The sequence below is a fragment of the Hypomesus nipponensis genome, chromosome 12 (assembly GCF_054491055.1).
Source record: "Hypomesus nipponensis isolate SF chromosome 12, ASM5449105v1, whole genome shotgun sequence".
NCBI lineage: Eukaryota > Metazoa > Chordata > Actinopteri > Osmeriformes > Osmeridae > Hypomesus > Hypomesus nipponensis.
In genome coordinates, this window is record NC_140372.1 from 13,032,948 (window position 1) to 13,046,538 (window position 13,591).

General features: G+C 47.5%; 2 protein-coding genes across 4 annotated transcripts in view; both read left to right on the forward strand.

The window, feature by feature from the left end:
• The first annotated feature begins 848 nt into the window (after positions 1 to 848).
• LOC146261236 (transmembrane protein 47-like) lies at positions 849 to 5,040 on the forward strand. The gene is made up of 3 exons (XM_084668057.1): positions 849 to 1,231; positions 2,066 to 2,206; positions 3,326 to 5,040. Exons 1-3 carry the CDS (start codon positions 1,006 to 1,008, stop codon positions 3,502 to 3,504), a joined length of 546 nt encoding a protein of 181 aa, XP_084524183.1. The 5' UTR covers positions 849 to 1,005; the 3' UTR covers positions 3,505 to 5,040.
• Positions 5,041 to 6,169: 1,129 nt separating this feature from the next.
• dmd (dystrophin) overlaps positions 6,170 to 13,591 on the forward strand; it is a 68,195-nt gene continuing 60,773 nt past the window's right edge. For all 3 annotated transcript variants that reach the window (XM_084667696.1, XM_084667694.1, XM_084667695.1), the window contains exon 1: positions 6,170 to 6,431. In XM_084667696.1, the coding sequence (XP_084523822.1) occupies positions 6,350 to 6,431 (82 nt within the window). In that variant the 5' untranslated portion in view covers positions 6,170 to 6,349. The remainder of the gene's footprint in view (positions 6,432 to 13,591) is intronic.

Sequence of the window (13,591 nt, forward strand, 5' to 3'; positions counted from 1 at the left end):
TCCAAGAGAGAGCTTTACAAAAGAGCATAGGTCACTGATCATAACAACAAGGTAGTCCCAAACACTGCAAGCAGCCAAAACATGAAGCATACATTGTGAAAAACTAAACAAGTGCCAAAGGGAAAACCCATAAGAGCATGCAGTTATACAAGTTACAAATTGGTAGATGGAATAATGGTAGAGAAAGCTGCAGAGGAGTGAGGTTAGCCCATGAGATGAGAAGTTACAGCAGCCTTCACCTGAGAGGCAGATTAACCAATCACATGTCAGCGCCAGCTTTGTCTTTGATGTGAAGTCTAATTAATGCTGCAGCACTTCTTTGTGAGCCTGTTTGAGTGTGTGCGTGTGTGTGTGTGTTTAAACATGCTAGGGGATCCAGGGAGACACCTCAGCTTAATTTAGCTTTCATCCAGTCCTCCAGTCATGATGATGACACATTTTAGACATACAAATTCATAGCCATGTGAGTAGTGTGTGTTGCTGTACCAGGTCTCCTTGTCTCAAATGTCTATTGTGAGAGGAAATTATCAGCAGGGTGGATATGAAATATGCTAATACAGACTATAATATTCTTCCCAACATCCCAGAATAGGCTCTGCACAGCAGGTGCAGCTGGGTACCATGGGAACCAGAGAACGTCACCTAGCAGCATGACCTATGGCAGGATGCGAACCCTACAACCCTATTGTGTGTGTGTGTGTGTGTATACAACCGCCTCTTCTATGGAACGCTCTACACACGCACATTCACCCTCCCACTCGGTTCAGAGCACTCTCCTCTTCGGGGAGTCCAAGACCGCGCAGGTGCGTCTTTGAGATTCTGTCATTACGTCACTGTTGTAATGGATGGTCTGGAGCGCTGGTACCATCAACAGCGCAGCGCAGGCACACTGGCAACGGCGGCGTCGGCTCTCATCATTTCCGAGACAGTTACATGTAAACACGGATCATTGAGGGGATTGAAGAGTCGCGACAAACACCAGAAACCAGCTGCGACGGGGTCGCAATGTCCTCGTCCACTACCGAGACGGAGGAGCCGCACGCCTCGCAGTTGACGCCTCTGAAGTTGGTTGGGCTTGTTTGCGTGTTCCTCGCGCTGTGCCTTGACGTTGGCGCCGTGCTGAGCCCTGCGTGGGTTACGGCGGACAACCAGTACTACCTGTCTCTGTGGGAAGCATGCTGGAAACCGGCAGCGTCAGAACGGTGGGAATGCAGCAGCACGTTGGAATCCGGTGAGCACCAAGACCGTTCAAATGCAGAACGATGCCGTTGGTTCAAGACTGCAGGCTGAGATTCGGGTGGGAAGAGGGGGGAAATATTGCTTATCTGGTGGTGGAGAGGAAAGCACAGGCAGGCATTCCTGCACGGCTTTGTGTCTAGCTAACGCTTCTAAAAAAAATGTGTCTGAGAGAGAAAGCGTGTGTTTCTAAGTGAGGAAAAAAAAATCACGGTTCAGTAGCTGTTTCGGTCTAGCTCACCGGTCAATTGCTTGTGTTCCTGGGGGCTGAGCCGGATCGATCTGTCGATCTACCTGTCTGTCTGCTTGTCTGTCATTCATTCACAAAGACCTAAAGCACTTTAAGCACCGTATGCCTGTCAAACGGGCTACTTCTCCCCGGCAGGCTACTCAGAGGAGAAAGTGACCTATTTCCATACAGACACACATGCATACACACACTCACAAACACTCGACGCTGGTGAATATTTCATAGTAGGCCGTGGCCACATCTCTCAGTGGAGAATCTGCTCTATTTGTGGCTCCTCAATGAACACTGATAACATGGCCTCCTGGGGACACAGGAAGGACATACATGAAACTGGATTCCCCAAGCTGCACACTGTCTGTTGGTGTGAGTGTGTGTTGCTGCTTGTGTTTCTTAATGTGAAGATTATTTAAAACCTAGTTTTTGGCCTTCTGCAGATCTTTCTGGTCTTGTGCCAGCCATGCTTTTTAGCCATAAAGGCTTGTCAGTTTCTGTTCACTAAGTGCTTTCTTCTATCCTTATCTCCCTCCTACCCACTCTCTTTCTTCCTCCCTCTCTTATTTTCCTTCTCTTCCTCTGTAGACTGGCAGATTGCCACACTGGCCCTGTTGCTAGGCGGATCTCTACTGGTTCTGCTGTCATTTGCAGTGGTTCTGGTGTCTGTGTGTGTTGGGACCAGGACCAAATTCCACCGGCCTGTTGCTGTCATGCTGTTCACTGCAGGTGGGTTGTATACACACACACACACACACACACCTTAAAGGCAGGGTAGGTAAGTTTTGTGAAACTAGCTGTTTTTGCACGAGTTTGAAAGTATCCGACCCGAAATATCCAACCCCCTCCCTTCAAAGCTACTCCCCCACAACACATGATTGTGTTGCCTGACTTCTGCCGGGAGGAAGACGGGCAAATTCAGTCCGAACGCAGATCGGTCATATTTTATTGGTTGTATCGTACAGATAGCAGATTTATTTTATTTTACTGTCAGAGCATTTGATTTATTGATTGCTATCAGGATGTGAAGTTTATTTAGGCAAATATGGCCAAAAGGACTTCTCAAAAACATTACCTACCCTGCCTTTAATGTCAACCCTTAATGTTATTGTAACCTAAACACAAATTCTAACTCTAACCATAATATCCCTAAAACGCCTAGAAATAGCACTTGAATTTATGAGTACCAAGAACATTTCCCCAAAAGTTCAAATTTTCCTTGCTTTATCTTTGAGAGGATGTCTGGTCCTCACAAGAATAGTTTAACCCACACACACAAACACTCACACATAACCTCATCTTAGTGCATTATATGTCTATGTGTCAGAGCTAGAGTGTAATGGCTGTGTGTGTAATCTAGCAGAGTCCTGTTCCAGTCAGGTAGGACACCACAGGTCCCTGGCTCCATCAGAGTAACTGGCACCGCATTCCTGTTGGTGTGAAAGGATCCCATAAATGGCATGTTTATTGTTCGGTTCATAGCCAACAACAGGCCCCAACCACCAAACCACCCTCCTCTCTTTGACTCTCTTGCCCCCCCCCCCCCCCCCCCCCCATCTGCATCATATGTGAACTGGAGATAAAATGTGTTTTCTATTTTTATATCTATAGTGTCAGTGCTTAAAATGTGTCTCCTTTTCTTTCCTCTCCTTACTTCCCTTCCCCTTCTCACACTGCTCTACACTTTAATACCTCTCCTTCTCCCTTCCCCTTCTCCCATCTCCCTTCCTCACCTGTCCATCACTCACCTGTGCACCTCATCGTCTCGCCTCTCCTGCTCCATCTCCCCCTTCTTTCCTATCCTCTCATGCCCTCCTACTTCTCCTCTATTCCCTTCCTCTCCTCCAGTTGTTCTCCAGGGCTGTTGTCTGGTGCTGTATCCAATCAAGTTCATTGAGAGCATCAGCCTGAGGATCTACCATGAGTTTAACTGGGGTTATGGTCTGGCCTGGGGGGCCACCATCTTCTCCCTGGGGGGGGGCATCCTGTACTGCCTCAACCCCCGCAACTATGACGACTACTACTGACTACCACTAGCGACTATCATTGACTAGTATCACTGATGACTACTGCTGACTAAGACTCCTGACCATATTACTGATTAGAACTACTGACTAATACAATCAAGTAGTTACTAACTACTAAGTACTACAACTGACTAATACTGCTAATGAATACTTCTGAGGACTGCTTACTAGTACCTCCGACTACAACTGTTGAATAGTACTACTGACCTTCACTGACTAATCAGATTTGCAGTGGTAGTAAGAGCAGCCCTGACAGACAGCTGTCCACCTAAGAAAATTCTCCATATACAGAATCTGTTCTAGATTTTATTCTGTATCATTTTTCTTGTCTTTTTTTAACGTTCTTTAGCTCTCTTTGTACTTGAATGTTCTCTAAATCTATGTGTTCCAGAATGTTTGCTTGACTTTCCTGTTTTAGAATGCTCTCCAAATGTCTCAGTTCTAGAATTGACTCTAGTTCTTGTTGTTCTAGAATGTTCTCAGATCTATTGGGTCTAAACCATTCTTGATCTGTAAATACAGATCCCTGTTTTTCTAGATGTCTTAGTCCTCAAATATTCTATAGATCTGTGCTAGAATGCTCTCTGAATCTCTTAGTTCTTGACTGTTATTGAGATCTCAGATCCAATTGTTCTCAATGTTCTCCAGATGTGACTGTGAAATTGATCACTTGATCCTCAGGCCTTGAAAAAAGACAGATACTTTGTTGTTGTTGATGCCGTTTGTTATTGTGGAAACTAGTCTAGACTGTATGCTTTACCATAGGAACTGCAACCAAAAGAGATATGTTTCAGAAATGGTGCTGCAAAAGATAACAAGAACAGCAATAACAACAACAACCACAACCATGGAGATGTATTTAACACAGACTGCTAATGAACTAGCTAGCCAATGGCAGTGGAGTGTGCATCACCAACTGACCCACCAGAGGGGAAATCATGTGACATCTTGTTGAGAGGAGGCCAAGGAGGCTAGGAGGTTAAGATAAGAGGTCAAGCTAGGAGGCCAAACTAGAAGGTCAAGATAGGAGGTCAAGCTAGGAGCAAGGAGCCTAGGAGGCCAGACTAGGAAACCAAGCAAGGATGCCAGAGTAGGAGACCAGACTAGGATCCGACCTGCCGGGTCACAACTCTTGGGCACCTCTTTTCTCCAGAGCCAAGGTAGGACCTAATAACCTGCTGAATGGACTCAGTCTAGGTTCCAGACCTAATTGGTTTGGTTCTTATGAGTGAGAGCTGCTGTAGTGGTGACAGAAAACAATGATAACTTCAAACTAGTCCATCCTGAAGTTCCACTGGTACATCACACTAGAGTTAGCCCAGTAAAAGGAGGAACAAACTGCTACATGGTGTGTTAGAAGCAAGGTGTGTGTGTGTGTGTGTGTGTGTGTGTTTGAGAGAGCTGGACAAAGATAAAACAAGTGTAAGTGTGTGTGAATGAGTGGTTGTGTGTGTGTGTGCACCGGCATGGTTTAGATGCCTTAGTAGAGATATGTATTAATCTCTTTGTACTCTGACACATTAAAGCACTAATTACAACCAGACTGCCCTGTGTCAAAGCCTTCACACTAACAAACTGATGCATGTTTCTTCTCAAAGCATCCAGAACTATTTTAGAAGAAGTAAAGAAGGCAAGTTCTGGAGGCCCGTTTCTCTCCTGTAGGAAGGTACTCACTTTGTAGAGCGCAGTGACAATGGCTCCCTCTGCCGGCTGTCATACAGCCGTGTCAGAACTCTAGCGCGCACCTCGAGACAGTTAGAGCAGGGACACCATTCCCAACAATATTTATGACCCTGGAAACAGCTATTGAGATTAAAATGCGGACACATCGGAATGTTTCTAATATGTTTGTTTAACAGAACACAGTGTTAAGTAGTCTATGTTCTGTTAGCCTACAATGAGATTGACCTGTTCACTCCTCACCTTGACAGTTAGGATATACAGTATGTATAGTCTGGTCAGTGATTGTCGTGCTTATCGCCATCTCATTGAAATCCCTGAGTTTTGTTTACTTTCTCTGTGTACAAATATGACCAATGCACTGCTATAAGGACATCAGCTGCACAAGTCTTTTTGATGTGAGTTGATCAGACGGTCAGTCGTAGTGCTCCCGGTGTTGCGGAGTGTAGACAGCTGCGCCCATTCCCCGCGGGGAGCCCAGCCTCGGTGACAAAGATGCCAACGTCTCCCCGCAACCCTGCCCTGTTCACCGGAGCCGGTACCATCGTGACTCGGCGGTGGATGCCATAGGGAGAAAGTCTGCTTCCGTTTTCGGCATAGCTCCCTCGACTGTTGTCACCTCAGGAGCAGTCGGTCAGGAGCGCCCGGCGCGCTCTCATTCTCTAATATTAGCATCTCTCTCACCGCGCTGTCATTCAGTGAATTCGTGCTGCCCGAGTTGACCAAACTGTCTCACCGAGTCTTGCAGAGCAACAGATATCAATAGGACGTATTTCTAAGTTGAAGACGTTCGGAAATGGATATTGATGTGTTGGTGGTGTCGGGTTTTACGCAGGCGTCCACCGCCCCGGACAGGCGCGGTCGTGCCTCATACCCGCGCACTATTTTGAGGTTAGAATGGCCCTGCCACCTGTTCCTCTCCGTCTGGTCGCTCTGACAGCCCGTTTCCCCCCCGCCAGACCCGTCCTCTCGTCGTCCTCGCCCTCGTCCCGGGTGTGATACACGCATGAACCAAGCTCGGAAGTGTCAACAGTAAAGCAGTGGAAGCTCTAGCTAGCGCTCTCTTTATCACACAGGTTGTTGCCTGGATTCTTTACTTTCTCCCACAAGGATTTTACGGTCTGCATCAACTTCTTCATATATTACCGTAACCGTTGCCGTTCCAATGGCTGAGGCCGGGCGTCCAGAGGACCAGTGTGACGAGGCGGTGGAAGATGAGTTTGGGGAGATTATAAAGTGTCGCTCAGGTAGGCATTACGTCATACATTACCGTGATAATCTCTGCGGGAGTTGATTTGTGGTGTGTCAGTGTGTGCATGTTGTAGAGACAGCATGGAAAAGACACTGCCAGTCATAAAACTTGACAGTATCTACATTACTGTCTCTATGCCAGAAAACTCATCGTAGGACTGTGCGACTGTGTGTAAAAATCAGATTAGACTATCTGTGTGTACGAGAAAGTGAGGGACTGTCTGTGCGTGAGACGTTGTGTATCTGTGTCTGAGAAAGTACGATGAATTGTTCTTGGGTGGTCTGGGTAAGGTCATAAGGTCACAGACTGTATGTCTGAGCGCCAAGTCTGAGAGCACATTCCGGGGGATATTGTTGGTGCACTTTTCCGTCCCGCATAAGGCCAACGTGCGCGCTCTGCCTCTGCATCTTGTCAATAATTAATGCCGCGTGCAATAGAAGCGGGGTAGGGGCTATTTGCGCTCCCGGGGAATTGGGACGGGTCATGGCAAGATGGAAATAGCGTCAGCTGGCTCTGTTCACGGTGTGAGGTTTCACATACCCTAGTTTGGGTAGCTGCCACCTCTGCCCAGCCCTTCTGCCCTCTGACACGACTTGACAGTTATACACATTATACAATCTCTTACCCCTCCTCATATCGTCTTCATACTGTAAACCAGCCATACTATTATTAGCTGTAGTGAAGTGGATTTGACATTGGTAGCCAAGTCCCTCTTTTACATGACCCAGGACTGTGTATGTTTTGTTTTGGTGGTGTTGTTGTTGTTGTAAGCAGCATATCCTAGGACAAGGCACTTGGTTATTTAGCCAAGTTTTTCCTTTTCCAAGTCTTTCCTGGTCTCGCTCCCTTGAATCTTATTTGCATAATGCATCCTACTTCAGATTCACATTACTTGTTGTGTGTGTGCGCTTGTGTATGTGTGTGTGTCCTTCCATCTGCCTTGTTAGTACATGTAGCCCTTCAGGTCCATTAGCACCTCTACATTACCCAGAGTGCTTTGCTGCAGTGCAGGACATTTACAGATATGAGACCAGACAGGCAGCTGACAGTAAGAATACTGCCCAAGGAGCCATCTCTTTATCACACACACAAACACACACACACACACACACACACACACACACACACACATGGCCATCCAGACTATTATCCTATCATGTATCTAGTATTGGAAAGCACCTGCCCACCCTCTGTCTCCCCATCATCCTCTTCCCCTCTCCCTTCCCATCCTCTTCTCTCCCTCCCTCTTTCTCTGTGGTTTATCCTTCACTTCCTATTTCAGTCTTGGTCACCCTCCTCTTTCTCTGTCTGTGTCTCTCTCTCTCTTACACACACACACACACACACACACACACACACACACACATTCAGACTGTAGGTATGAGCATCCAGACGAGGTGGTGTGTGGCCCAGGTCTGGCTGTCAGCCTGTCAGCCTGGCTGCCTGGCCGCTGCAGCAGGCAGCAGGGGGCAGCACAGAGTCGCAGTCTGGCTGAACTGCAAACAGGCAGAGCTGTCCAATAAAGAGGAACGAGGAAGAATACATAGATCGTTTCAGGGTTTGTTCACACTTGAGTGTATGTGTGTGTGTGTGTGTGTGTGAGAGAGGGAGAGATGTGAAAAGAGAAAGAGAGGAAGAGGTTGTTTTACTTTGAAACAGAGTGTTTGTGTTAGTGTATGATTCTAAGAGAGAGTTCTCTGGTGCTGATGTTCTGAGTTTAGGAACCTGTGTGTATCCGAGGGCTCTGTGCTGTGTGATCTGACCCATATGTGTTTTCTGGGTCAGTGCTGAGTGAGGGAGGTGGAAGGGAGGGATGGGAGGGAGGAGGGGAGGAGGGGAGGTAGGAGGGGAGGGGGAGCGAGATGCCTGGTAATGGTGCAGCACCCACCATGCACGCACCTCTCCTCTCCTCCATCCTTTATGATCAAATCATCAAATAGGACATCTTCCCTAGGAATGGGTTCAAATGGACACTGGTATTTCTTCTGACCAGAGGAGTGCGTCCAGCTGGCTGCCTGAAACATAAACAAAACACACTTCACTTTAATCTCCACGTCAACACCCAGCTCCTTAGGATCTCACAAGCTCCTCTCTGTCTGTTTCATGAGAGACAGAGTATTGTATTAAATATCAATATTAACGATTTTCTGCCTCCTCTTGGTCTAAGTTAGAGTTACCTCCAATCAGAATGATCCTGGCCTACTGTCTTCGATAGTGAGGTCAAAAGAACTGGCTCCCAACTTTTGAATAAGCAAAATGAAATCAATATTTTAACCCATGGATTCCGATATGTCTGGAGTTTGCCAGCGGTGTTCAGTGACCGTGAAATTCCTCCATATGTCCCTCTGGGACCACTGTAGCGAGATTGCCTGCTTGGGGGGGGGGGGGGGGGGGGCGTAGTTATTAGGAGACATGAGTCAGGAGACACTGATGTCTCATTATAACAAGGTACAGCACCTGAAGGTGTGTCTGTCTGTCTGTCTGTCTTCTTGTCTTCCTGCCTACCTGTCTGTCAGCCTGACTCTCCCTCAATCTGTCTTCCTCTGGTCCTGGGAACTCTTACCAGACAATGTCGACGTCCGTCCCCCCCCCCCCTCTCTCTCTTTCTCTCTCTGTCCTCACATGAAGAAAGTGTTGTGTCTGTCTCTTCATTAACGGAGTGACTAAATTCAGTTGAGTTGATTTTTAGAAGTAATATCAATCCACAGATTGGGAGAGAAAACCAGACCTCTGACAATAAATGACAACACAACACCAGGCTTAGGTCTCAATCATGTCTCTCTCCGCTCTGAAGGCCGGAGGACCATCTTTTATAGGGCACAGGAAAGTAAACACAGATAGTGACAGTCAGGCAGTAATGGTCACAGAGAAGGGGATTCACAGCTCCCAGCCCATGACCACTCTCAGGGCAGAGAGAGATCTTAGGTGGAGCCCTCTCCGTAGGCATCACAAGGGATGTTACTTACTCTCTCTCTCGTTACTTTACTATGTCTCTCATTCGTTCTCTCTCTTGCTCTACCACACACACAGGCTACCAGTTGACACTGGGTTTTCATTCTAATTATGAGCAGGGGTAAGATGGGGGTAATTACTGCACCCCGGCATGTGTGTGTGTTTGTGTGACAGGGCGTGTGTGAATGTGCTGGCAGCAAGATGCTAGTTAGGGATGTGCTCATCACAGTTTTCTCCCAAAGACTGCTCCAGCGAAGAAACAAACATGCATACTAAAATACATACACTCTCCATAGCAAGCATACTATTAACACACTAGCCATAGCAACCATACTATTATACACAGCCACACACCCTAGAAACACAGAAGTCTTTCTCTGTACTGTTAGATGGATGAGCATCGTCCACACATGGCTACACACATCTAGTACTGGTAGCACAACTATTAAACTCTGCTATCACATCCAGCACCAGACCAGACCCAGTATAACAGCCATAGTCCCATTGCTACCCTTGCATTGAGCACCCAACCTTGCTGTAGATCTTGCCGCAAGTAGGAAGGAAAGGCAATAAGGAAACCCTAGTAAAGTCTGTAGGCTCATCATTATGGGCATATAAAGTATTCTAGCCCACACACTCAAACTTAAGTCTCTCTATTGAGTCTGCGTGCACACACACACACACACACACACAAGTCCATACATTCACCCGAGAAAGCAGTCTGTTTAATGGCCTTACTCTGAAATCTTCCATCGTGATAAGTGAATTTTAATTAAGAGAATATGGAGAATTGTAATAAATTATTTTAATAGCCAGTGAGCCGAGTCTCTCCTTCTTTCCAGTGAGAAATGTGTGTGTGTGTGTGACACAGAGAGAGAAAGATTCGACACAGCAAAGTGTCTCATGGATCTTAGTCCTACCTTCCTAGTCCCTACCTCCCTAGCCCCTACCCTCCTTGCCCCTAATTTCCAGTCTTTAACCTCCGAGCCTCTACTCTCCTAGTCCCCACCTTCCTTGCATCTACCCTCTTATCCTATAGGGTCTATTCGCTATCTTCCAGCTCCCAGAGCCTAGACCTTATCCACTGTCCCCTAGTATCACCCCTAACTCCTAACACTTCCCTTAAGTGGTCTCATCTGAATAGAGAAGACTGGAACGTTACATTCCCAATGATTAACTGTAGCCTACCGTACCTTGTGCCGTCTTGGCCTAATGGCAGAGGTTTGGGGTGCCTTATCTTTGATGTTTCTATTGTGTTCATTTATTCATTTTATTTAGTTGTTTTTTTTCCACTCTTTTTATTGTCCAGTTCATCTCTTTCTTTTACATTGTTTTTGTGTGCTTCTGTAAACCACTTTCAATGGCCATTGTGTACGAAAGGAGCTTTAGAAATAAACTTGCATTGCCTTGCCTAATGTGCAGAATACCCAGGTCTGATACCCTGCAGGTTATTATATTTAGTTAATGAGGTTAGTTTATCTCAGTATTTACTTAATCTGGGTGCAAATGTAGCTGTGTATATCATGTTGTGTGTCTATATTTAGGTGTGTGTGTGTGTTGTATGTGGTGCCAAATGAGAAAGCAGATTGAGGTGATTTGTGCCAGCTGGTCTCTCTGCTGCCAGCAAATACTCAGGAGGGCTGCCCAACAGCCAGTAGCACCCCGCAACACTGCCAGTCAGCCAATAAGACGTGCTACACACAGATCCACCAACTGTAGAGGGAGTTGAGACCTCACAGTTGCTGATCAGTGAGATGGAGTGTGTATCACCACACACAGCCTCCCTGCTGCAGGCCTCTTAGGATGACCTGCTGGCTGGGTGGTGTAGAAAAGGCAGTTCAGAGCCTGGTTCCTGTCATGACCTGGGGTGGGAAGTCTACCCGTTAACCTTCTCCCCCTGGGATGCCCTCTGGGCCTTGTGGTAGAGCAGAGCCCTTTTTGATCACAGCTCATGTCATGTGATACACTGTCTCTTACCCTGTCGCACTCTCTTCAACCTGTCTCTTTCTCCTTCTCTCTCTAACACACTCTAATCTGATACACTTTATTTCCAAATGCCTTCACGCATGGGTCGATTTAACATCACCTTATATTAGCTTTTTATAATCTGGAAACGGTCTCGACCAGTCTTCATTTGCTCCGTGAAGCGTGTCATCACGCCGACCGCGGATCTTCAGATGGCACACATGGCTGTATCAGATAGCCTACCGTGGTGAATGCGCGAGATGAGTGAGGAAATAAACTATGCGGTCACTGAGTCACTTGTCACACCGGAGAGAGCGGGAACCCCTACCGGTACTTTCCAGACTGAGCCAAGCGGAGTCAGACAGAGCGGAAGATAACTGGACAAATATTTGGTACAATCGCACTGGCGTTGCACGAGCCTCGGCCGTGAGAGAGTGGAGCCGTAACCTCCGCTCAAAAGCTTTAAGAACCCTGTAACCGGGTAGACGCGATGAATCTGTCCTCAGCGAATAACTATGCGTCCGGTGAGGATTAACGAAAACAAATTCAGTTAAAATGGAACATTCACAGGTAAGATTTTAAATAAGGTCGTGGTGGGAGCCTCCAGAAATTTAGCAACGGTTTGTTGTTCCCCTGACTGTCGCCAGTGACTGTATGGTGGTGTGTTACGGTCCGCCAGTTTTGTTACGATGGAGTCTTCTTGAGTTGACATGCCGTTACGTGTCACCGTCAGTTCCTGAGGAGACTGTCTAGAGCTGCAAACTCGTGAGAAGCCCTGTAGCCACGGGGAGTCTCGGTCTCCGCTGGGCGTGCGTCTGCGACCGGGGGAACCCACTCTCGAGAATGTTAACTAACATATGGCGTTCAGTCTGACACAGTAATTACTTACTCCTCATTCTGATCTGTACAAGGCTGCGTTTCACACCCAGTCAACACAAGAGTCCAGAACAGACTTCAACTCCCAACCCCTGATTTAGGAACCAGAGGGGAAAAGGAAGATTTATTGCGACATAGCTTGGTCCCCTGAGCAGGCAGACGCGCCCGAGGTTGCCCGCGAGGCAAACGGGCAGCTGCGCCGCTTCAGGACCCGGGGACCTTGCCAACTGCGGGTAGTAAACACCCGTCTCCCCTGTGCCTCCGGCTGACAGTAATTGTAACACAGATCGGTGGCGGATAAGCCAGAGCACCAGCTGTGCCGTTGGAGCGCGCGCCGTGCATGCCGCTTAGTGCGCAGATTCTATTTCCACCATCGTTTAAAGAGCACGAGGGGGAGTAGCGGACCCATGTTTTCAAGCTTTCGTAATTGGATAGACTGAAAGAGAAAAGAGGCGAAGCCATTTACCGAAAATATGACTCTTCCATGTCGAGTTTGCACCAAGTTTTGCGACTTGAAGCCTACAGATGTCACTCTACCCACCCGATCACTCGTTCCTGGTGGTCCTGTGGCAGTTACTCTGGCAGGTTGACATCGGTTGGTCCGTGTGGAAAAGACAGAAAAGGAGAGGCTACTTTCCTCGTCGCATGTTTTTCTCGGAACCTAATAACCGTGTGTAAAATATAACGAGCTTCTCGAGCTGCAGGTGCACCGGGATTTGTCGCCCGCGGGGTCGGCTCAGCCCGGTCACCTTGTTATCCTCTTTGTACAAGGGCGGATATAATCCCAGTGCCTGCGTTAACGCGCCGCCACAGATAATACGGCGAACGGTCACGGTTTGTCGGTCCCCGGAGCTACCCTGGCGTTGCGAGCCCCACTATCTCGCCTCTAACTTGTCAGGATCCATCCAGCGGCGCCAAGGCACGTGCGTGGCATGTAGGTATTCAACCTCAATCTGTATCCAGTCAAAATACGCGCGCGCTCGTGTGTGGGGAACACATGCTTCTCCAATGTGTGTGGTGTTCGTGCAAACTATGGTTAAATGGGACTCGACGACCATTCACACACTTCTCCACATTAGCTGAGAGTGAGAAATAGTTTCCGAGAAAGAGAGAAGGTTTGAGGGGGAATGTAAGACTGTATGTAAAAGAGAACCTGGGTTTCAGAGAGTAGGACAGGGGTGGCATATTGTCCCCTCTCCTGGGATTCTAGATGGCCGGCCACTTGTTGGTCATTCATACATCACTCCACAACAGTTTAGAGTATGCAAGCGTGTATAAGAGAGAGAAAGAGATTGTGCGTGAGAGAGTATGAGTGCGTGAGAGTGTGTTAGAGAGTCACAAACATGATAGTTGCATCCATTT